Source organism: Cervus elaphus, chromosome X, assembly GCF_910594005.1.
Source record: "Cervus elaphus chromosome X, mCerEla1.1, whole genome shotgun sequence".
Classification (NCBI taxonomy): Eukaryota; Metazoa; Chordata; class Mammalia; order Artiodactyla; family Cervidae; genus Cervus; species Cervus elaphus.
The window spans coordinates 32,732,959-32,758,597 of NC_057848.1; the positions used below are offsets into that span (position 1 = coordinate 32,732,959).

At 39.0% G+C, this 25,639-nt stretch overlaps 1 protein-coding gene across 3 annotated transcripts in view; it reads right to left on the reverse strand.

Moving 5' to 3' along the window:
• ACSL4 (acyl-CoA synthetase long chain family member 4) overlaps positions 1 to 25,639 on the reverse strand; it is a 68,647-nt gene that overhangs the window by 10,010 nt on the left and 32,998 nt on the right. Inside the window, exons 3-14 of one of the 3 annotated variants that reach the window (XM_043895427.1) lie at positions 18,360 to 18,596; positions 17,950 to 18,127; positions 17,452 to 17,561; positions 17,192 to 17,330; positions 14,038 to 14,188; positions 13,738 to 13,861; positions 12,918 to 12,989; positions 8,339 to 8,478; positions 7,177 to 7,349; positions 5,422 to 5,496; positions 2,831 to 3,022; positions 1,288 to 1,402 (exon numbers count right to left, since the gene is read on the reverse strand). In XM_043895427.1, the coding sequence (XP_043751362.1) occupies positions 1,288 to 1,402; positions 2,831 to 3,022; positions 5,422 to 5,496; positions 7,177 to 7,349; positions 8,339 to 8,478; positions 12,918 to 12,989; positions 13,738 to 13,861; positions 14,038 to 14,188; positions 17,192 to 17,330; positions 17,452 to 17,561; positions 17,950 to 18,127; positions 18,360 to 18,587 (1,697 nt within the window). In that variant the 5' untranslated portion in view covers positions 18,588 to 18,596. Of the gene's footprint in view, positions 1 to 1,287; positions 1,403 to 2,830; positions 3,023 to 5,421; positions 5,497 to 7,176; positions 7,350 to 8,338; positions 8,479 to 12,917; positions 12,990 to 13,737; positions 13,862 to 14,037; positions 14,189 to 17,191; positions 17,331 to 17,451; positions 17,562 to 17,949; positions 18,128 to 18,359; positions 18,890 to 25,639 lie in introns of all 3 variants that reach the window. The other 2 variants (XM_043895425.1, XM_043895426.1) reach the window with 2 other exon arrangements.

Sequence of the window (25,639 nt, forward strand, 5' to 3'; positions counted from 1 at the left end):
ATTACTGAGCCATGAGAAAGAAAGAGATTCTGCCATTTGACTGCACTAGATACCTTGAATAAACAGAATCATATGGTGCTTATCTTTTTGTAACTGGCTTATTTCACTTAGAATTTCCCTCAAGGTTCATCTATACTGTAGTATGTATCAGAATTTCCTTCCTTATTAAGGCTGAATAATATTCTAGCCAGTCACAAAAAGATAAGCATTGTATGATTCTATTTATTTAAGGTATCTAGAGTAGTCAAATTCACAGAAACAGAAAGGAGAATGTTGGTGGACAGAGGGTGGGGAGGATGGGGGGGAAGGAGGAAATGTGGAGTTGTTTAATGGACATTGAGTTTCATTTTTACACAATGAAAAGTTCTGGAGATTGGTTGTACAACAATATAAGTATACTTAACCCTAGTGAACTGTATTAAGAATGCCTATTATACAGAGTGAAGTAAGCCAGAAAGAAAAACACCAATACAGTATACTAACGCATATATATGGAATTTAGAAAGATGGTAACGATAACCCTGTATGCAAGACAGCAAGAGAGACACATGTATTGAACAGTCTTTTGGACTCTGTGGGAGAGGGCAAGGGCAGGATGATATGGGAGAATGACACTGAAACATGTAAATTATCATATGTGAAACGAATCGCCACTCCAGGTTCGATGCATGATACAGGATGCTCGAGGCTGGTGCACTGGGATGACCCAGAGGGATGGGATGGGGAGGGAGTTGGGAGGGGGGTTCAGGATGGGGAACACATGTACACCCATGGCGGATTCAGGTCAATACGGCAAAACCAATACAATGTTGTAAAGTAAAATAAATAAATAATTTAAATAATAAAAAAAAGAATGGTTAAGATGGTGAATTTAGGTTTTGTGTTTTTTATAATTAAATTTTTTAAAGGGAGTAATAAAGTCCAGAAAAATAAACCATGTTAACATATAAAGAAAGAAAATGGTTCAGTCTCTCAGGCTTTTTATTTAGAAAACTTGTACTATCTGTGTTACCTTCCTAGGAAAATTACTTACGCTAAGTTTCAGTTGTTATGGATGTTAAATCAAATAACTGTTGTGGCATAGCAAGACATTGTAGGTGGTCCATAAATGGTTAAAATGTCTGGATTATCTCAAATGACCTTTAAGCTGTTGAATTCAAGAACTTTCATAAAATGTATAACATTCCCCAACTCTAAAAGTTTAATGTTTTCCTTATGATTGTATCAATATTTTCCCCATTATCCTGTTACTGTAAGTATATGAAACAAATGCAACTTTAGAATTACCTTTTGGCAAAAGCACAGATGTTATCAATAAGTGGACAGTTCTTTAGTGCAGCTTCTACTTTCCCAAGAGACACATATTCTCCTGCTTGTAACTTCACCAGATCTTTCTTACGGTCTGTAAGTCATGAAGCGTGTTAGCTTACCCACAGTACAGGTATGTACAATTTTGATTTCCTTTCCATCCCATCGCCTTAACCTTTAGTTATAAAGAAACTTCTAAAATCTTGTTATATAGAATGCCTGCTCACACACATCAGTTAAAAAGAAAACGCCTACTTAAAGAAGTACTGGCTAAAATGTTACATCCCACACCAAAAGTTTTTCAATTTTTTATTGTTAAAATGACTGTGCTCTAATAACATGCTGGCACACGATGGCACAGCATGGCTAATCATCAGGTTGTCTTACATCCCTACTCATAGGCTGGGAACCCACTCTACATGCCAACAGAGCCAATCTTTGATTCTAGCACAATTAAGGATCAAGGGGAAAAAGGCAATGAGGAGGCTACAGGTTCTAAATCAAGCCATGCTTCCTGGAAATTTCCCTGGCAGATCAAACTTCTAGGCAAAGAACCAGATTTTTTCAGGAAATCTCTGATTCTATTCAGGTCACATATGGGTCCAGAGACAGATTTAAATGGACCACTGTAGATATGACTGAGGAAATTTTATGGCTTGAAAAGAGCCTGAATGATACTCAATACTGTGATCGGTATTAGATAGTCAAATTTTTAACTTTTGCCTGATTAAAGTGAGTAGTGTAAGGGCTATTTTGGAGTAGCTTTGAACTTCAAAGTCTATTCTAGTAGGCTCAATAAAGGCAGTGCCAAGCCAATTGACATTCTCAGAATGGATTAACGTTGAGAACTGAGATGTGTTGGCCAAAAAAGTTCGTTCTAAGAGTCTAGGCTAGTTAGAGTCATATAAGTGGCCACTAGGGAAAATAATGTGTCCACACTGCCTCTTGGGTGGGGAGGTAAATGGTGAGGAAGCCCTAGAATAGGGTATGTTGCAGTACATGGTTATATGGAACCAAATGTAGTTGACCAAAAAAAAGGAAAAAACCCATAAAGAAACAACCAAAAGTCCCTCTTCTGAAGCAATTTTTGTTTTCTCATTACCAACTGCTATCTTCCTGCTTTTCAACATGGTATTTAAAAAGAAACAGTTGTTTGCTCATAGAGCACCAACAATAATGCACATAATTAAAAAGTAACATAGGAGGAACACTTTTAGAAACTCAAATTTATGTCTGCCCACTCTAATGTTGGTTCTGCTACCACTTACTAAGGTGAAGGCACTGTCCTGCTCTAAGCATTTTATACATATAAATTCATTTCATCCTAACAAAACCCCTACCAGGTCAATGTTGCTGTCCCTATTTCACAGATGGAGAAGCACAGACATTAATTAAATAACATGTCTAAAGTTTAAACCAATAGAACCATCATCAATGTTATTAATGACTTGACCAATATTACCTTTCATAGTTGTTGAAGCTGCAAAAACTACAGAAAAGCACAAAAAGAGAACACACTGACCGATAATCTGTAAACACCCATCGGGATGGAATTCTCCAATATCACCAGTGCAAAACCACCTTTGGCCATTTTCATCCACAGAATAATCCTCAGCTGTTTTCTCCTCATTTTTAAAATATCCCATGGAGATATTCTTTCCACCAATTACGATTTCACCTCTGGGGTTTGGCTTGTCATGAATTGTATAACCGCCTGGAGGTCATAAAAGCTATTTAGTTACTGTTTCAAAACAAAATTTACTTGCATTAATTCTTAAAGATCCTTTGCTAATATTTTTCTGCTGGTCAAATTTTACTTCACTCTACAGGAGCATATCAGTTAATATTTACTGAGATTTGTGTGAGGATAGAGGGTGACTGTGACTGCAGAAGTACCAACCCATTTGAAAATTTCACACTTAGAACATCATTAGGGCTTAGGGTTCACAGACGTCTACCAAAATAAAATCACCCCCAAGTAGGATAATACTTGAAGCTGTTATAAATAAATTATTAATGTGTTGATATAAAATGTGTTTCAGATATATTGTTTTAATCAAAGAGAGCAGTTTGAGAGTAAGTGCTCTCAAAGGCAACATCATGAAGTAAGAAAGTGTTAGTCGCTCAGTCATGCCCAACTCTTTGCAACCCCGTGGACTGTAGTCTGCCAGACTCCTCTGTCCATGCAGTTCTCCAGGCAAGAATACTGGAGTGGGTAACCATTCCCTTCTCCAGGGATCGAACCTGGGTCTCCTGCAGTGCAGGCAGCCTCTTTATCATCTGAGCTACCAGAGAAGCTATGAAGTGAGAGGGAAACGTTATTTTCTTCACGGTGACTCTGGCCAGTCATGGCTTTAAAAGTGAAAGCACCGAAATCATTGACAATGAGTACTGAAACATTTTATCACACTCATTACTTGTTTATTACTGAACAAAGCTTACTCTTAAGGAAAATACACAAAAATTCGAATTGATAAACTGAGATTCTGGTGAGATTTTAGGTCATAAAAGAATTAAAAGCAGAGTTCTTCCCAGCTGTTAGCTACTCTTATGAATTTAAAACAATTCAATATTTCAATATGACAAAACTCACTGTGTGTAAAAGCATGGATATCATTCGTATTATATAAGGCAAAGATTCTTTCATAGCAAGGAAAACTCCAAACATGGACCCACTCCCCACAAAACTGACATCAAAGCCCAGTACCAGAAAAATCAGAAAATAAAAATTAAAGGCAAAATTATTCTTACTAAGTTTTATAATATACCTTGTTTCTCTGATTCGACTGCTTAATAAATAGCCCACTGAATACAGCAATTTTGATGCTCATGCCCAATATAACATAGACACACAGCCCCTATATTTTTTCAAATTTTCATTCTAAAGCTGGAAAGGCACTACCATGGGAGAATGGAGGAAGACTTATTTTCAACATGTAAAACACCTGGGAATGAAACTGGCTTTTCAACATGGTATTTAAAAAGAAATGGTTGTTTGCTCATAGAGCACCAACAATAATGCACATATAATTAAAAGTCACATAGAAGGAACACTTTTAGAAGCTTCAAATTTATGTCAGACAAAGCCCATTCACTTTCTTGGGTTTGAACAACCTAAGAGATATGTACAACAAGATAACTGGTCCTTTAAAATTTCAGTCTATGGCTCCATCCTAAGGTGAATACTCCCTTTTCAAAAGTTAAGCTTTGATTTTTTTTTTAAACAGACAATAATATTGTACTATATCCATCAAACTTGCTTAGAGACTAAAAATTAATTATCCCATCCACTAAAAAGAAAAGGCAATTATGTAATGTAATAGAAATGCTGAATGTCATTACAGCAACAATCATATTACAATATATAAAGGTATCAAAATAACATGCTGTATGTCTTAAGTTTACATATTATATACCAAATACAGTAAATTAAAAATAGAAGGAAATCTTAAACTTTTTAATTACTCTTCATCTGGCATGCCTAGGTTGTTAATTATTTTGCAGTTAATGAATATACTTAATGTTTTTTCACAATTTCATCACAGGAAGACTGCGTTACTTTTGCCTTCAGCTGATTTACAGAAAAGGATTATCACTAATGTCTGTAAAGCACAGGTCTCCTAGAAGTGGTTCACCTTCTACAGTTACTAAAAATTAAACTATACAAAGCTAGACAGTGGATTCTCAACTATAAAAATGTTTGCTGGGGTGAAGAGCTAAGAAGCTGGGAGCGTGTGTGTGTGTGATTAGTCACTGTATCCCCTGAAAATCTGGGGTTTTTCAGCCCAAATCTACTCACTAGCAAACTCAAGATTCAAAGGATAGGACATTTATCCTTCTCTGAACCCAGGAAATGCCCCATTAAGAACGTTTTCCTCTTTACCATCCATCAAGTAGTCCCAAGTTCAGAATCTTCATGCCTAGATTCTGGAGATTTTCTTCTTCTATTGGGAACCTAATGATGTTAGTGAAGAAAAAGCACAAAAAACAAGCAACAGCAAAGACTCACTTGCTACCACTGACAACCTAACACTTTTAAAAAATGGAAGTCTAGAGGCTCAGGGTGATTTTCAGCATATCTATAAACACTAGAGTTTGTCATAAAATGCTTACCTTCCTGCCAGTCTTTTAGCTTGATTTCACAACAAATAAGAGGGGCCCCAACTCTGCCAGTGGTATAGTCAGTAACTATAAGGGAAGAGTAACAAGGATATTAATTAGTGCATGACATTTCACTGATATATTGTCCTTCTGTAGTATGTGATTATTGCATGCATTAATCAAGTATTTATGGACAACTTATTATGTACCTTAGCATTACATTAAACACTGTGAGAAAAACCCAGTAAAGGTAAGGACACCCTGCCCTCGCCAAGCTTACAAACTACCTGGAGAGAAAAGCACATTAAATAGTAAACTGCATGGTTCTGAAGGTGAGCACACTAGCACCTTGGAGGCTATAGAAAGGTCAACATAAAATGAAATGGCTGGGAAAGATTTAATTGAAGAGTTGCACATGAGAAGATGGCTGGGACCAGACAGCAAAAGGGGCATTCCAAGAGAAGGGAACAGAAAATACAAGAGAGAGTAAAAAGATTGGCTTGTCTGGAGAAAAGAACCCAGGTATATACACAGGTGGGAAATAATGATGAATAGGTACAATGGTGCCAGGTTAGAGATGTTTGAAATCTAGGTTCACCAGGTATGAAGCAGTGTTTGCGGTGGACATGTCTAACAGAAGAATACAGGATGAATCAGAAGTGATATAATAGAAGCAGACACAGCAGTTGAAAGGCTGTTACTTCAGGACATGGTGAAGTAATAAAAGGTGAGATGCCAAAGGTGGCAGCCAGGGGAGGGAGCAATCCCCAATGAAAAAAATGGGGAGATCGGGTGAAATTTAAAGATATTAAAAATAAACAATCCAATGACTTCAAAACTAATGCCCTGAATGGTTTTATCACCGACTCGATGGACATGAGTTTGGGCAAGCTCCGGGAGTTGGTGATGGACAGGGAAGCCTGGCGTGCTGCAGTCCATGGGGTCGCAAAGAATCAGACATGACTGAGCAACTGAACTGAATAACACTGTCATACACAATCTTGCAATGGACAGATGGTTTTGGACAGTGGCATTGACTTTGGACAGGAGTTGAAAGTGAAAGCGAGGTAACAAAAAAGAATTGCTCTACTCCATTGTTTCACAACCCAGGAATACTTGGCAACAACTAAAGATATAATTCATTGTCACATCATCTGGCGGCTATGTAGCAGGCTAAACATCCTACAACATGCAGGAGCAGTCCCAACAATAAAGAATTATCTGGTTCAAAATCTCAACAGTGCTTAAGTTGAGACAGCCTGCTGTAGGCTGTTGAAAACAAAAGAAAAGAAAGCAAACAAGAAGTCAGGATAGGAACATAGATTCAAGAGGGAGCACAAAAGTGTAAAAGCAGAAACTAACAATGTCATAAAGCAACTCTACTCCAATAATAACTAATTAAAAAAAAAAGAAAGCTGGGAGAGAAAAAAAGTGATACCTAATCCAAGAGTGCAGTGCTCTGAGGAAGTGATCATTTTAGAGAGAGATTATAAGACCAGGGTGACAGAACTTTGAGAACTGACAATGTGTCATAAATATTTATGAGACTTACAAATAAAGGGTACACATGGCTCAATTAGAAGTTTCCAAAACTAAAATATGTAGACTTGCAAGGAATCTAATATTACTTAAGAGGTATAAAGTCACCACGGTTCCCAACAGCAATTATAATTATATAATTATTTGCCATGTTAAAAATGCTGATGTTCAAACACAACATTATAAAGCAACTATACTTCAATAAAGTTTAATTTAAAAAAAACTTACCTTCAGTAACTGTCCCAGCACCACACGTTTCTGTTAATCCATAACCCTGACCAACTGGGCAGCAGAAGCAGACATTCATAAATCGCTGTGTCTGCGGAGACAGGGGTGCTCCACCAGACAGCATCATACGGACATTCCCTCCCAGCAGAGCCTTCACTTTTTTAAACAGTATCCTTGATAAAAAGGGATGACAAATTATTTTTAAAAATCTTTTATTGGAAGATAATTGCTTTACAATATTGTGCTGGTTTCTGCCATACATCAACATGAATCAGCCACAGGTATACGTATGTCCCCTCCCCTTTTGAGCCTCACTCCCATCTCCCATCCCATCCCACCCCTCTAGGTTATCACAGAGCACTGGGTTGAGCTGTGTGTGTCACACAGCAAGTTCCCGCTGGCTATCTATATTTTAACGTATGCACAGATTATTCTTGGTGATGCACTAATTCATAGCCTCTGGAAAAGATGTCTCAACTTTGGTTGAACATCTCAATTTTGGGACCATTGTGATAATGAGAGGTGATCAAAGCAACAACTAGTAACACCTTAAAAAATGCTAGAAAAACTCTGAGAAATTCAAAAAGAAAACTGTATGGTGTTGGGAAACTGCTTTGACACACAGTAAATGAAAGAAAAGGATGATGTTAAATGAAAAAACGTAAAGTTATCTTTGGAACATTTTGTCATCTATCTTATTTCCCTTCCAATGAAAAATGCTTCCTCATCTTGACTCCCCAGCACTACACTTAAAGTAACCGTTATATTCATATGCTTAATATGCTATTTTATGAATACAATAAATCAGAAACTTTCACACAAAATAAATATTGAAAATCACTTTTTTAGTTAGATCACTTTTTTCTCAACTATCTTGAGAAAAAGTCTACTCTAGTTTTTCTTCATGAGACCAAATTTTATAATTAAATCTTACATATGTACGCCAATTATTAAAATTTGTTAAACTGCCAAGATTAGAGTTCAAGGTCCTCTGCTTGCTATATAAGCAACAAAGCTTAGAAGTAAGAGAGAAATTCAATGTTATGATCATGGTGGCGATGCTCAAACTAAATTAACTTGTCATTTACTTATTCATCGTCCAGATACTAAAACACAAAAAGATTTAAAGGCTCAAACTACAGAGTCTGTGAAATATACTCACAGATTGCAAAGTGGTGCATCATATCCCTTTTTGATCTGTTCCAATTTGTAATCATACCCTATCTTGAACAGAGTTTTCTGAATATAATTCATCTCTTGGACTTTGCTCATAACATTCTTATAAATTCTATCCATGATTTCCTGAAAGGTAAGCAACATATTAAATAATATGAAAAGAACTACATGAACACTGAGATAGCCTTTAGTTGAAAATACTTTATTTACAAAATCTTAATAGTCTTTAGCATAATGGAAACATTTACTTTATTAAAGAATTAATTTCACTAACTTGTTTACTATTTCAAAAACACTAAGAGCAAGTATAGGGGTTTCTTCAGTTCTATACACTAACTTTATCTAAAATTTCTTACAAGAATTCCCTGGAGGTCCAGGGGTTAGGACTCAGTGCTTTCACTGCCATGGCCCTGAGTTCAATCCCTGGTTGGGGAACTAAGATCCTGCAAGCCAATTAATTGGTGTGGCCAATTAATAAATATATTGAATGGAAGTGTTTTAAACATTGACTAAATTGATGCTTTTGAACTGTGGTGTTGGAAAAGACTCTTGAGAGTCCCCTGGACTGCAAGGAGATCAAACCAAGTCAATCCTAAAGGAAATCAGTCCTGAATATTCATTGGAAGGATTGATGCTGAAGCTGAAGTTCCAATACTTCGGCCACCTGATGCAAAGAACTGACTCACTGGAAAAAACCTGATGCTGGGAAAGACTCAAAGCAGGAGGAGAAGGGGATGACAGAGGATGGGATGGCTGGATGGCATCACCAACTCAATGGACATGAGTTTGAGCAAGCTCCAGTAGTTGGTGATAGACAGGGAGGCCTGGCATGCTGCAGTCCATGGAGTCACAAAGAGACAGGACTGAGCGACTGAACTGACTTGAACTGAAAGTATAAATAATTCATCCACATGTCACATAAAAATAACTTTAAAAAATTTCTTTTCTTTTAAATATATTCACTTGTTCTCAAATAGCACTAAAACATCCAACAATGTTGAATATAATCCTAATGTTGTTCTTACTACTACCTTGTGACTCTTAGAGCCTGGCAGAGAGTTTTACAGTTTCTTAAAATTATTTCCTTATACACGAGGCATTCCTATTCCATCTTAATAGAAGCTAAGTTAACAACAACAACAAAAGGGTTCTTGCTCACAGCTCTTTGGAAAATTAGAAGTAGTTCAAGGTTTGGGATATACTAACTACCAAGCTAATACATAGAAAACAGAAAACAAACAAAACCAACCAACCAGTAAAGGCCCCAACTATCACTATATCACTAGATGATGTTTCTTTGGCATTGCTTAGCACAAATCAACAAGAATTGTTACATAAAGCATACATATTTATACCTAGTTTTAAATATTTAAAATAGCAAGTAATGTAAATTCAGTTGTGCTACATGAATAACTCTATGGATGGCTCTTTCAATGCTAGAACACAGAGTCATTTTCAAATGAGGGCAGCAGAATCAGCCCTTACATTATGTTCAGTGAAGTAAGTCAGACAGAAAAAGCCAACTACTGCATGATCTCATTTATATGTGAAACATAAGAAAGCCGAACTCATAGCAACAGAGAATAAATTGGTGGTTGCCTGTGTCTAGGCGGTGAGGGAAATGGGAAAATGTTGGTCAAAGGGTATAGACTTCCAGTTGAATAAGTCTAGAGATCTAATGTACACCATGATGACTGTGATCAATAAGACTGTACTGTATACTTGAAAGTTGGTAAAATAAAATCTTAAATGTTCTCTTCATAACACACAAACAGTAACTATGTGAGGTGATAAATGTTTTAATTAACATTGTGGTAATTGTTTTGCAATACATCTGTATATCCAATCATCACATTGTAGACCTTAAACTGACACAATGCTGTATGTCAATTGTATCTCAATAAAGCAGAGGAGGGAGGGTAGCATGGCAACTCAAGTATGCTACAATGTTGTTTCTCTCCATTTCCTCAAAAAGAATCACTATTGGATAAACTGAAATCCTTGTTTCTATCTGTGATTGAGAAATCCCAAAGACTCTCTAAGAGGGTTTTAGCATCCTATAACTATTCCTCTTAAGAAAGTGTATGGTATGCAAATGACAATCCATGTAGTACAAGTACACCTAAAACTAATATAATACTATACCTTAACTATATTTCAATCTAAACCCCCACCGAGGGAAATAAATTGTATCATGTGTATTCTACCAATAAATCATGTACAAGTCATTTTTTTGAAAAATATGTTGGGTGGAAAAGAGCATATGGGAATGAGACGGATGTGTGAGAACTACTTCCAACACTAGATACCAATCACAGATACAGAAAGGCCTTAATGAGTAAAGAACACAACACAGTTGCAACACGCTGGCAGGGTTTATTGTTAGCACATTCAGTCACCCTTTAACTCAACCTAATAATATTACATGACATTCAATACAGTCATTACTTATAAGTAGTGATTTACTGTGAATTCTCATCATGTATGTGAATATTACAATACTAAATGTATCTTTTATTCTGACTCAGGAAATAAACTGAGAAAATAGAGTCTATCAGAAACAATTCTCAATAAAAATTTTTTATAAAGGTTTATTTATAGAAGAGTGGAAGGAGCTAAGGGAACCAATAAGGTATGGTAAAGCATCAGTGAACTAGCAACATAGGAGATGGTTTACTATCTCTAGGATTGAAGAACTGAGAGGAGAGAAGTATTACTGGAATCTGATGGAGGACCGTTGCCATGGGAAAGACCTGGTTAGAGCCAATAGGAAAGAGACTGTCCAATGAGCACCTGGCAACAACTGCCAAAAAGGGCAGCTTAGCAGAGAAGAGGCAAAGTCAGTAAATAGGCAGACCTCTCTCTCCGTCCTCTGATCTCTCATGAGCACCAACAAGTGGCCAAGCACCAACAAGTGGCTAAGCCCCACCAGAAATCAGAACGCATGCAAATCCTCCTGGAGTTAGCCTCCCAAGACACAAAGTAAAGAATGAAAAACAGGTAATTAAAAGATGCACAGCATATCAGCTAACTCTTGCTTATCTTTCAGGCCTAAATTCAGACATTATTTCCTAGACTACTCGGTCCTTCCCCCTCCCTAATTATGTCCTCTGATACTGTTTCCTAAGAACTCCTGGGTGATAAACCCAACATACTGTTTCCCAAAGACAATCCTAAATAGACACCCACAGTGGTTAAGAAGTCTCTGCCATCACAGTTCAAGTTTTAATTACCACCTATGGGCTCTGTGACCTTTGGCAAGTTTTTTTTTTTTTTCTTTATAAAAGGACCCACCTAGCAGAGTTTTAGGGAGGACAAAGTGAGATGATCCATCTAAACCAGCTTAGCACAGTGTCTGGAACATAGTTAAGTACTGTGAAACCTATTATAAGCATTTTATTATGCTTTCAATCAGAAGCCTCTCCTTTCAGTTTGTAAACTTGCTGAATTCTACAGCACCTCTAAATAAAAAAGCAAATGCTACTCTGATCTAATACTTCGGTTATTTTGGTAATTTAAAGGTAAAAAAAAAATTATCTTCCATCTGTAATTCTTAGAAAAACTTGGACAGAACACTTCATTATCTAATCACATATGCATCTAATCCATATGCAAAAATAATTCTTTGAAAGATAACAGGATAAGATATAAAGTCTGATCATAATACAAGCAGTAGTGATACTCCCACTGGAGTTTCTGAAGCCTAAAGTGCTAGAATATATTTGACTACACAGTTAGAAACATTGTCAGATTTCATAATTTATCATTACAAGGCTATAAAATGTAACATCTTATTTTTATGAAAGGCAATATTTCACAGAAAGATTTTGAATATCTAGAATTCAATCTGATGTGAAGAGCTGACTCATTAGAAAAGACCCTGATGCTGGGAAAGACTGAAGGCAGGAAGAGAAGGGGGCGACAGAGGACAAGATGGTTGGATGGCATCACCTACTCTATGGACATGAGTTTGAGCAAGCTCTGGGAGTTGGTGATGGGCTAGGGAAGCCTGGCGTGCTGCAGTCCATGGGGTCACAAAGTCTCAGACACGACTGAGTGACTGAACTGAACTGAGAATTCAACTTTTTTTCTCTGGGAGTTCTCTCATATGACAGTTTCCTTAATCTTTCTTAGCCACCATAAGGGTCAGCAGGCTTGGATTCTAGATTCAACTCTGCCATGAACCAGCTCTGTAACCTTGTATACACTGCCCCAGTTCTCTAGGATGGCCTTGGTTGCCTCATTTTTAAATGAAGTGACTAAACTAAATGATCTTTGGAGTGCTGTCTATCTTTAAAATATTATGACCAATTATCAGACTATGTAATTTGAGCTAGGTCAGTTTCATCACTTCATTTTCAAGAATCAGCAAACCCTTACAGGCATCCATTTCAGAAGTTTGCCATTTCATCTTTTCCCGATGCTTATCTAAGATTTTAAGGGACACATTTTACTGTGATTTCCACAAAGTAAAATTGTTTTAAAATGTTGACAAATATTTAAGAGGATAACTTTTTTAAAAGTCCAAGTGCAGGCCGTGGATGACACTGACACGCTATACTCACCGGGACAGCAGCCATGAGTGTAGGCTTCAGTACAGTACAGTCTCCTTTGCTTCCCTTTTTAATTTTGCTGGACTAGAGTAAAGAAAAAGTAAATAGGATCAAGGAAAGAAACCTTAGCAGAAAAAAAGGTTATAATTTAAGTATTATCAAGGGCAAAGACAGATATTTACACATGGAATTTGCTCTCTACTGCTGTGAGTTATCTGTTCCAACTATCATAACCTACAAGTCTGAGGTATGAGGACATTAGTATTTTGTCCTGTAGATGATTTCTTCTAGCACATTTCAGTCTTCCTTATAGGAGAAACTCTGATCCAGGATAAAAGAAAATGGGGTATTTTGGTAAACTGAGCATTTTCACTAATAACATATCACATATAGCACAGACCATCCATTTTCAAACAAAAACAAAAAAAGGTGAAAAAACCTAAACTAAGGTAGATCAAACACTAAAACAAAACTGAAAAAAATTTTAACTTTCTTTGATCAGCCAAAAGGCAAAGCCACATCTCAAAGTCATCTCTATGAACATCAACTAGCATCATATACAAATACTAATTTGGTAACATTTTGGTTGATAGAATACTGAAGACAATGAAAGTAATTATCAGTCTCAAAATAATTTTAAAACATATAGATAAAGCAATGCTAACAAATCCTCAAGGTTATTTTCTATAGCAACATACTGCTCATGGGAGCTATTTTTGAAGCCAAGGAGGAAGTTTTAGCTGAATTAAAATTTCTCATGTTTTAGTAAACTGTTCTCAGCCGAATACTGTAACTTAATATGATCATGTCAATAGACTGAAAAGCTTGTCACCTGGTCAGAGAGTGTAAGTGGAGAAGAATATCCAATCCTACAGCCATAGGTAAAGCAAGAGATCTCTGCTGTCAACTCAAGCACATGAGCCAAAGGCAGGTAGCCAATATACGTATCCTTTGGTCTAAAACAAAGTAAGAGAAAGATTCTAGTCATTCTTAAAAAGACACTGTAGGGGGGGGGACGTAAAAAAAAAAAAAAGACACTGTAAATTAGAAACATCAATTATTGTTTTACTATAGCCTGAGTTTAGAGAATATCAAACATGAGTTCTAAGAACACTCAATAATTTTCTCTTACCCCAGCCCAGGAATTCTCTCACACTGGCCAGTCATTCCAGCTATCAAATTGCTATGATGCATCATCACTCCCTTAGGTCGGCCAGTAGATCCACTGGTATACATGACAATAGCCAAGTCTGAAGGAGTTGGTCTATTTGGAGAAACGCTCACTAAATAATGAAAAAGCACATTTCCTTTAGTTTAAAAGTTAAATTGTTAAACAAAGGTAAGATTTTTAGATTCTGGTGTGATGATAAACTATTTAAAACAAATACTCTCTATTGATCATCAACAAGAAAATGGTTATCCAATTCTGGTTACCTGCAATGAGAACTTCAAACTTAATTTGGCCCATTTTCTGAATGTTTAGCCTAATCCCTCTCCACAGTGCTGTTTACAGGGTTTTGTTGTGGAAAGATATCTAAGATCTGGAGAATTAGGAAGATAGAGTACTATGTGTGAGCGCCTCAAGCCTCCATTTTCTCATGTCTAAAATGAAATGGTTGGACTAGATTTTGGTTCTTAACCACTGGTGAGCATAAGAATCGCCTGTGGAACATAAATAAAATACTATCTCTGGATCCTAGCTCTGAAAATCCTGGTTTTGTATGCCTGGAATGGATCACAAGCTCCACAAGTGACACTCATACACACTCCTGATTGAAAACCACTGGACTTGATTTTTTTCAAGTTTTTAGAAAAATAATTTTATTTTAAAAATAATTGAACCATGGGTATTGAGTAAAATAAGATAACCATTATACATTTAAACATATTTTTAATTAGATTCCAAGTAGCAAGTAAAATCCAAAGGACATCAAACCAAAATGATGTCTGTGTTTTGATGGTTGCTTCTTGAAATCTATATAGGAAATCATTTCTTAAAACTATTGAAAGTGCAGTAACATCAAAACTGTAACAGGAAATTGTTTCTCTCTCTGCTACACACACACACACACATACACACACACACACACACACACACACTCACTCACGCCTATAGTTAGAATATTTGGTATGTGTCTGGATTGGGGATTCTTTTGGGTCTTCCAGAATTAATGCTTCTTTCCCTATCAGGGTCAGACCATACTTTGATTCTTTTTAATCAAAATCAGACAGGAATTTCAGGAAATCAAGAAAAAGAGACAATTTAGGAGGGGCTTACATGCCCTTCATTTCCCACCAAAGGTAATATCTAAACAGTTTCTAAACTTTGTTTCTTCTTGCTGTCTGCCTGCAGGTAGGAACGTTTAATCATCTTGTGCTCTGAGCCCCAGTGCTGTCTCTGCTCATTGAATGACTGGGGGAAAGAAACAGAGAGGTCTTCCAAACAGATTACAGTTAGCTGTCTTGAGTAGGGATCGGCCAATTTTCATTGTGAAGGACCATAGAGTAAATATTTTAAACTTGGAGGGTTGTATGGTCTCTGCCAAAGCTACCCAGGTTTGTTACTGGAGAGTGAAGGAAACCATAGGCAGCTGTTAAACAAATGGATGTGACTGTGTTCCAATTCAACTTCATTTAGAGAAACAGATGCAGGTTGGAGCTTGCTAAACTGTATGCTAGAGTTGTGCTTCTCAAACTATCTGCTGTGAGGACCTTTCTTTCCCCTAATAATTTATGGATGGATGCATTTGTAAAGTACAATAAAAGAAGGTAGAGATGAGTGGACTAGGTGGGATATGTGGTCTATCATGTTATGGCTTACACAAAATTATGAGGACCCCTACCTCCCATAGTTTCATGCCAACAAATCCCAACCAACCAGGACTTCTCAGTCAACTTTATCCCAATCTTACAGGGTCAACCTGGTGTTGAGACATAATTCCCCATGGGTCTGTTGAGTTTCTGCACATCTTGTGAGCAGAGGCACTGACTTTATTCTGGACTATCTTTTCAAAGATGATTCCACAGTGAATAGCCTTGGAAGATAGAAAAAGTGTCTCCCTCTGGAGCAAAGAACAGGCATGCTCACTGTCCAGTGCAATAATGATAATACTTTTCCTCAGAGCAAAGGGTAGGCATGCTGACTGCCTGTTATTAAAGACTTGGCTTCCTCATCTAGCAGAGTATTGTGATCTTCTCATTCAACATGTGAAAGAAAATAATTTAAATGGAGTATTTCAATTGTTCAACCCTCTCTGACCTGATGACCAACTGACATTTTGATACGACACACTTAACTTACTTCAAATGGAATACCAACTACCATATCAGTGGTAGAATAAATCCAAGTATGGTTTTAGCAAACAGGTTTGTATCCTCAGAGACATGATTAAAATCAGTAGCATTAGCATTAAAAAAAACTAAGGAAAATTTTACTGAAGGGAAGGCCTGAGATCTGCCCCTTACATGAGGTTCAGATTGGAAGGTTATAGTAGGTTTTTAACAAAAAAAAAGAAACAAAGAAAGAAAGTCTGGCATCAGCTGCCATAAATCTGAATCATTGAATGCATGTGTGCTTAGTTGCTACGTCGTGTCCAGCTCTCTTCAACCCCATGGACTATAGTTTGCCAGGCTCCTCTGTCCATGGAATTCTCCAGGCAGGAATGCTGGAACGGGTAGCCACTCCCTTCTCCAGGGGACCTTCCGAACCCAAGGATCAAACCCGGGTCTCCTGCATTGCAGGCGGATTCTTTACCATCTGAGCCACCAGGGAAGCCCTGAACTATTCAATACTTCTCGATAATTTAGTCGGAGAAGGCAATGGCAACCCACTCCAGTATTCTTGCCTGGAAAATCCCATGGATGGAGGAGCCTGGTAGGCTGCAGCCCATGGAGTCACCAAGAGTCAGACACGACTGAGTGACTTCACTTTCACTTTTCACTTTCATGCATTGGAGAAGGAAATGGCAACCCACTCCAGAGTTCTTGCCTGGAGAATCCCAGGGACGGGGGAGCCTGGTGGGCTGCCGTCTATGGGGTCGCACAGAGTCGGACACAACTGAAGCGATTTAGCAGCAGCAGCAGCAATAATTTAGTAAATTTTCAAGAAGTGGTTACCTTTTTGAGGAGAGAGAGAAAATCTTAATACTATATGGTCTTGATAGTTTTTATTGAGTCATACAAACCTTTTTTTAAATCAGAGAACTTAACAGTTTTCACTTGTACTATTTCTTTAATCTACTGGAATAATAAGCCTTGAAAAGATTAAATTTGTTTGCTTTACTTACAGTTTTCTGGCTTGGATCCCAACTCTTCTACTGATTGCATGCTGTGAATCTCAAATCCTTCAGGGTATTCTGCTTTATTGATAGTCTTATTGTCCACATAAATGATATGTTTAACACAGTTGATATCTATCAATGCAGTCTGTTGAACAGAAAGAAAATCCAGCTATCAAAAATGGGCCTGCCTGCAATCAACTTCATTACTGAATATTTTCCTATGCTGTCAAATGCTACCATAAATTAAAAGAAAATGTCATATTTACCTTAAGTTTACTCTCCAGAAGTTCAACACTAGTAATCAGATAGGTAGCCTCAGATTCATTTAACCCATGAACTACAGCTTCTCTGCCAAGGGTGGCATATAAAGTCACAACTACATAATAAAAAATAAACACAAACATTAAATGATAAATATTTCTTAGATATATTATTTCAGCCAACTTTTAACGGTAGACTCACAGACATGAATATATTTTATAATCTAATTTGAATTCATAGTCTCTGCTCTTACCCTTCCGCCTTGCCTCAAACTTCCTGGCAGTCACAAATGTGTCTTACAAATTATCAGGATTCTAACTCTCTAAACCTAAAGAAACCGGAAAATACTGAAAGTGCCACAAACTGGGCAAAAATCCATCAGTTAAGATTCTCAAGGTCAACAGGTTCTGGCTTAACACTTGCTTGGAAGACAAGAGGATCTCAGGATAGTTTGATGTGTAAGCACAGCCCACTCTCTCCCTCCAAAACCACCAGACACTTACGAGGAAAGTTGTACTTAAAGCAGGTCTGTGCCGCAATCATCCATTCAGCCCTGGTCTCACAGAAAATGGCAATGGTGCTCTTTGGCTTCAGTCCCAGTGCAGTGAGTCCACTACCAAAGTTATTCACTCTGCGGTTCACTTCGAGATAGTTCAACCATTTATAATTCCCGAGAATTAACTGTTAGAGTGAGAGATGCTGTAATATTAGCATATGTACTCAAACAAGCAATTAAAATACTATTCAATGAGGAGAACTCAAAATTGCCCTTAAGTGAATATACAGATGCTAGGAACACCTTTGGAGAATTAGTTACAGGCACTGTAATGAAATGTCAGTGTGTTTTAAATGCACTTGATTTATAGTCAAGTGTATCCTTTAAAAAAAAATAGAAAGCCCCAAAATGCTTTACCTTCTTAAAAACCTTTCCATTTGGCTGCATTTCATTTTCTTCACTTAGGACTTCCCTGGTTCCCAGGCTCTCCTTCTTCCCAAACTTGGAGACAGCATGATCGAATAATTTATCCAGGGTGTCTGCTCCGGGGATGTCTATGACAGCTAGCGAGTCGAAGTGCGTGACAGAGCGATATGGACTTCCAGGTTTGTCTGAGGTGGGCTTAGCTTTTATTCTCTTTGCCATAGCGTTTTTCTTCTTGGCATTGGTAAGAAAATACCATGGAATAAATATAAGGGCACTGTATATTGTTATTAACAGGTGGATAGGCAGCAAAATAATGGTGAGCACATTTTGCTTAAGTTTCATGGTGGCAAGGCTTCTAAAATGGTGTTTATTTCTTGTTATTCTTTGGCTTCGGAAAGCCTGATTTTGCTGAAGAAGGCAATAATGGGAGCAGCAGTAAGAGTAGCAGAATAGTCAAGGCAGTTCAATTTTAATGATACAGAAAGAGTTAGTAATCTTTGGAAGCCGACAACAAAGTACACCTGCAGGTGAAGACAATGAACCAGGCAGAGAGCAGGGAAAACAAAACAAAAACAAAAGAGTATTAACAAGTTGATAGCACCATTGATTTAAATACTCAGGTTTTTATTAGTTTCTATCATTGATTTGATACGAGAAAGCAGAAATAACTGGTCTGAAAGACTGGTATTTTCCAGTTTTAATCATTATGGCCATAAATTTTAGATGTAATTTTTGCAGGTTTTCTGGTACACTGCACGTGACTCTACAAGTCAGTTGTATAACACTATAGCACCTATATGAGCACATGCATGTGATATTTAAGTTTGGCTAAATTTCAGGAGAGCAGAGAATGCCAATACTGAGGTTTCTCTTCAATATGCATATGTAAACTGAACAGCTTTAAATAGTATTTGACTTTTTCAAAAGAGGGGAAATAAATCCACCAATTTTGGTTTATTTCTCAATGATCAACCCAGAAATATTCTGAGTTCTTCATTAAGATAATTTTTTAGTAATGCTATTCACTATCGCCTATCCCCCAAATTGGACTAACATAATCATAAAATCATTTCCTACATGTCTGTTTTGTGCTCAAATTGCACCAGTTGCCTGGGAGGGGCAGTATTAAGTCCAACGCAGTGTAAGTCTCCTGGCCCCTGCTCATTATGAGTTAACAGTTATGAGGTCATCAGCACACAAGATAGATCCAGTGTTTTTCAAACTTGGTTTGCAGGAGAAAGGGGCAGCTAACCCATTTCATCAAATGAACACTAGTGAAGACTTCCCATCTGTAAACACTGGCTGAAGCAGGGAATGGGGGTGCCCTGAGTCCCACCCTGGACTTCCTGGAACCCCATTCCCAAAGTGACCACTGGAGCCTTTCCAATGAAAAGTCTGTGGAAATACCTAAGTCCTGTGGTGCGCAGTGCAAGCAATTAATGTGATAGCACTTCAGAGCAAGTGCAAAATGGTCCACAGTCACAAAGGGAAGCTTTGTGGAGATTAGACTTAAGCTGGACCTTATGTTGGGGATCTGGAAACAAAGGGAAAGGGACAGAGGTCATTCTGGGCTGGGGAACCACATGAAGAGACGAATGAAAGGACTCTGGGCAAGGAATGAGTGCAAATAATGACACTCGCCTGACTCGGGCACAGAGTACTGGCCGCAGCAGTAGAGGCCACAGCAGTACATGATCTGACACATCAGGCAAAGTAGCTTTCATTTGATTTGGCAGGAAACTGGAGGCCGCTGCAGGTCAGAAAAACAGTGCCAGTTGGAAAGGAACTGCAGAAACAGCCTCCGAGAGAATAATCTTTCTCCAGGAGCTTGCCTTCAGTTGAGAAAGCTATTTTGGTGAGTGGCAGTGTATTTCAACTAGAAAAAAAGTAAAGTATTAGCTCACTTTGAGGAGCCAAAGTAAAGTGCATCCTTCTTCAACTCCTGTGAAAATCGACTACTGACCCCAAGACAGTTGTGCCTTTTTACACCAATTACTATAAAATGGTAACATAATCCTTAAACCTGCTGTGCTGTTATTCATGTTGTTCCACTGAGCGTGGTGAAATGGGCTTGAAACTACAGATGAAACGACCCACGATTCAGGCCCCATCTCTGTCACTGACTAGCTGTGTAACCTTGGGCAAAGCCTCTGAGCATAAGATCTGGCTAGATCAGTAGGCCTTCACTTGCTAGGGGTGATGGACCACTTTCAGAATCCAATGAGAACTAGAAACCCAGTTCTCAGAAAGATATGCAAAATGGTATACTCAAATTCAGGAAATTCCTGAGTTCCCTGGAATCCATCCATGAACACCAAAGGTTGACACCACCCTTACAATTTCCTGGGGCCCTTGCAACCTTAACTTTATGCTTTACTACACCTAGAAAAGGGCTTCCCTGGTGGCTCAGTGGAAAGGATCTGCCTGCCAATGCAGCAGATGTGGGTTTGATCCCTGTGTTGGGAAGATCCCCTGGAGAAGGGAACTACTACCTGCTCCAGTATTCTTGCCTGGGAAATCCCATGGACAGAAGAGCCTAGAGGGCTACAATCCATGGGGTCACAAAGAGCCAGATACAATTAAGCTACTAAACAACAATATACATAGAAATTGCTTTCTCTGTCTCTCTGACAAGTCTTGTCATCCTTTTTTTTTTTTTCAAGATAAAACACACTATCATAGTGCCTGATCCTCAGTATGCAAGATCCCCTCTAACAATCCTCTCCTCCATCAAACATTCCATGACTACCCAAATCCATGATCTCTCCTTTTCCTAATTTCCCACATCACTTGAAATGTCTACCACTCATTCTGATCCTTGATTATACCATTATTTTTAAACATCTAAGCATCTAAGTATGCAGCACAGACCAGTAGTTCTCAACCCTATCAAATCCAGCACCTCTTTATTATAACAAGTATTTTATAATACTCCTTTTTAAACCTTAAAGGGTACTCACAGATGATAGTCTACTTACACACACAGTTTTAAAAATAATTCCTTACTTCTAATATAAAGAAGTACTGAAAGGAAATTAATTCAAAATAAATACTTATTTCAATACATAAATTCTCAGGGACAATACCAGAAGACAAACAAAAGTCTTTAGACTGATAGAATCCCCCTAAGTGGGGAGTATCACCTCATTCTCATTTGAAAAATGGGGCTGAAGAAGCAGAAGACAGCTTTTGACAATATTACAAACTAGCTGGATTTAAACTGTGCTGTATGCTTTTCAGTCAATTGTATTGTTATATACACTTAATTTTTTTACACAGATTTCCCTTAAGTCTTAGAGGTAGGGAAACATCTACTTAATCTTCATAGTACACACACACACACACCACACTTAATCCTCATAGTACACACACACACACACACACACACACACACAAGGCTCAAAGAACACTGAGGTAAAGAGAGATCATTTAGTCCAGAAGTTTTCTAATTTTTTCTGATGGTGCTGAGGCTGGGGGCATGGGGTGGGTATGGGTCATTCATTTGAATAAAATCTTATATGGACACGGAAACACAAGAATAGATAAAAGAAAAAAACAAGAGTTACTTCAGTTGGGGAAGCTGTTTAAGCACCTGAAGGGACTCCATGGACCCTCCATTTCAGCTGAGCATTTGAGCCATTGATGCTGTCTGATCTTTCATCTCCAAGGGAAGCAAATGAGTGACAGTGCAAATTGTATCCAAGACCTGTCCCCAAGTCTGGTGCTCTTTCAAGCACCGCCCCCCCCCCGCCCCCCCGCTCCCAGCCAGCCTCCTTCCACTTTGGCCTATCATTTAAAAATCCTTCTTTATCAAAAGTTTTCCAGCATTACACACAGTCTGCTGATAAATTTATTTTTACTTTTTATTTTATTATTTTTTATAAATTCATTTTTTTAAAAAAGATGTGAACACCTACTATGTATGTTTTGAGCACATAATACAAAGATGAGTAAAACACACTCTCAATCCTTTGCATGCACATGTGCATGTCCATATGTATGGCAGGGGGCAGGGAGATGAGTTCACAAACATGTACAGTAGATTATGATAGATCCCATCAGAGAAGCAAGAACAAAAGGTATTCAAAAAAGGGATGAGATTACACCCAGTTTGGGGAGCAGGGGCAGGGGAGAGATGAGGGAGGAAGGAGAACCATTTAGGAAGGTCTCACAAAAAAAGCACAGTATTTTGGGTTGGTGTGAAGGATGGGAATGTTTTCAAAAGGAGAGGACAAAGACTGGGAAATGAGGATGGTCCTCATGGACTGGGGAATGGCTGGCGACAGAACTGCAGGATGTATCAGAAAACAGCAAGCAGCATAGCAGATGCTTTCGAGCTTTCAGCTTTTAAAGTGCTGGTCCCCTTTTGTGATCTAAGTCATATTGTTTCAGAGTCAATGCTACTAGAATGTCATTATAAGAGACACATGTGTATAATGATTTGGTAACTCAAGATTAAACACCCTGCTATTATATTAGGAGAAAGCCTGATGATAGGGTGGGTGGTAAACACCCTAAACAAAAGGAGATCTGGCTTCTCAACTCAATGTCTGCTCTTAAGTGTGACTCTGGACAAAATATATGACCTCTCACGTACCAGCCGCTCTGTACCAGCGGCATCATGTGTAATCGGGAATACTGCTTGTGTTATCTACTTCATGGCACTGTAGGGAAAGTCCTCTGTCTGATCCAGCTTCATTTCCATGGGTGTGTGGTATTGGTCCCTGGAATACACTTTCAACCCTCTTGCCCCCTCCCACTTCAGTGTACTCACTCAGCTAAACCACAACCTGGTTAAATTCAGTTTACCACCTCATCTGCACCCATCCCCATGCAGCTGAATTTGGCTGGAGAAACACTCAACAGTGCCAAACATCCCCCTTTAGATCCATGGCTGCTCCCTCAAATGGACCCTTGAAGCTGCAGAGAACCACACTGCCCTGCCCTAGGCCATCCACAGGCTTGCTCTCCTGGGGTTCACGCTTTGTTTTCTCTCTTCAGACCACCGAGGCTCCTTCACTGTCCTCAACCTCAGCTGCTGACCTGGCTTACCATTTGGCTGAGAAAACTGAAACCGTCTGATGAGAACGTCCACAGACTCCCACCAGTGTCTCTGCAACTACTCACACCTGTGGCCACATTTCTCCTGTCTCCTGTGACTAGAGATGGGCTGGTGATGCGCCCAGCCAAGGCTGACCCGTTCACTAGTGCATGAAGCCCCTGTCTAGACCAGAAAGACCTTGCAGTGCTGCTCTACTGACCTCCTTCTCCTGCCTCATTAATTTCTCCTGCTCTGCTGAACTGGTCCCACCCACATCCTAACAGGCTATGATTTCTTTCATCTTAAAAACCATTCCCTCTCTTGTACCTTATTCTCTGCCTGTGGCTCCATTTCTTCTCCTTCTCTGTGTGTGTGCTAAGTCACTTCAGTCACATCTGACTGTTTGGACTATAGTCCGCCAGGCTCCTCTGTCCATGGGATTCTCCAGGCAAGAACACTGGAGTGGGTTGCTGGGCCCTTCTCCAGGGGATCTTCCCAACCCAGGGATCGAACCTGTGTCTCTTAAGTCTCCTGCATTGGCAGGTGGGTTCTTTACCACTAGCGCCACCTAGGAAACCCTCTCCTTCTCTGTAAGACTCCTTTCAAGAGTTGTCCCTATGCTCTGTCACCAGGTTATCTCCCATTTTCTTTTGACCCCATTAAGCTCAGGTTTCCGCCTACCGCTCCACAAAATTGCTTTGTTCAAGGTCACCAATGACTTCCATGTTGTCAGATCCCAAGGTCAATTAAAGCTCAGCCCTCACCCTGCCCTTGACAACTACCAGCCTTCAGCCCAGTTGACCCCTCTTTTCCTGCTGGAAACATCTTCACTTGGCTTCCAGTGGAAGCCATTCTTCAGGTTTTCTTCCGACTTCCCTGACCATTCCTTCTCCATCTTCATTACTGCTTCTTCCTCATCTCCTGGACCTCTCAATGCTATAGCGTTCAGTCCTTGAACCTCTTCTTTATCTAAGCTCACTCCCAAGGTGATCTCATTTAGGCTCATAGCTTTAAACAGCATATATATGGTGATGATCCCAAAGTTTCTCTGCTAAGCCTGAAGGTCTCCCTTAAGCACTAGGTTTGTATATCTAACTGCTTCCTCGACAGATCCATTTAGATATCAGTTACATACTCATTTAATATATATGTATTGATAGGAAATTGAGCTGCTGATCATCCTTCCACAAATAGCCCACTCAGTCTTGCTGTCTCTGTAGCTCCAGTTGCTTTAGCGAAACGCCTTCAATCAGGTTCACTTTCATTCCCCTCTCTTTCTCACAATTCCACACCCAATTCATCAGCAAATCCTACCGGCTCTACTTGTAAAACAGATATCAAATTCGACTACTTCTCACCACCTCCACACATACCAACCTGGCTCAAGCCACTATCTCCTCTCACCTGGAGAAATGCAATAGCCAATGCGAGCTCCCTGCTTCCACCTTTATAACAAATTCTAAACTCAGCAGCCAGAGTGCTCTAGTTCAACTGTAAGCTAGATCATGCCATTCCTCTGCTAAAACCTTTCAAAGAATCCCCATGTGACTCATCCAGAAAAAAACATAGTCCTTACTCCGATCTATGAGAAGGGACCTGTCCCCCACCTCAAGTTTCTGCCTTCATCTGCGACACTGTCCCTGTTTCCTTCTGCTACCATGCCACTTGTTCCTTGATGGTTCTGGGACACAACAAGCATGACCCTACCTCAGGGCTCTTGTACATGCTATTCTCTCTGCCTGAACATTCTTCCAAGATGCCTGCCCAGCTTATTTTCTCATCTCCTTTTTGCCTTTATTCAAATATCACCCCTTCAGTAAGGCCTTCTCCATGCTCAGTTGCTAAGTCGTGTCTGACTCTGTGACCCTATGGACTATATAGCCTGCCAGGCTCCAGTCATGGGATTTCCCAGGCAAGAATACTGGAATGGGTTGCCATACCCTCTACCAGGGGATCTTCCTGACTCAGGGATTGAACTCAGGTCTCTTGCGTCTCCTATACTGCAGGTGGATTCTTTACCACAGAGCCACCTGGGAAACCCAAGGTCGTCTCCAGTCACTCCAAAATAACAGCCCATTTTGATTTCTCTCCTTAGTACCTATCACTACTACAGCATATGCTTTATCTTTCATGTTTATTTTCAAGGCCTCCATTAGAACAGAAAGGTTCCGTGAGGCAGAGTTTATTGTGTGCTGCTGAATCCTCCTACACTTGTACCTCTGTGTATGAA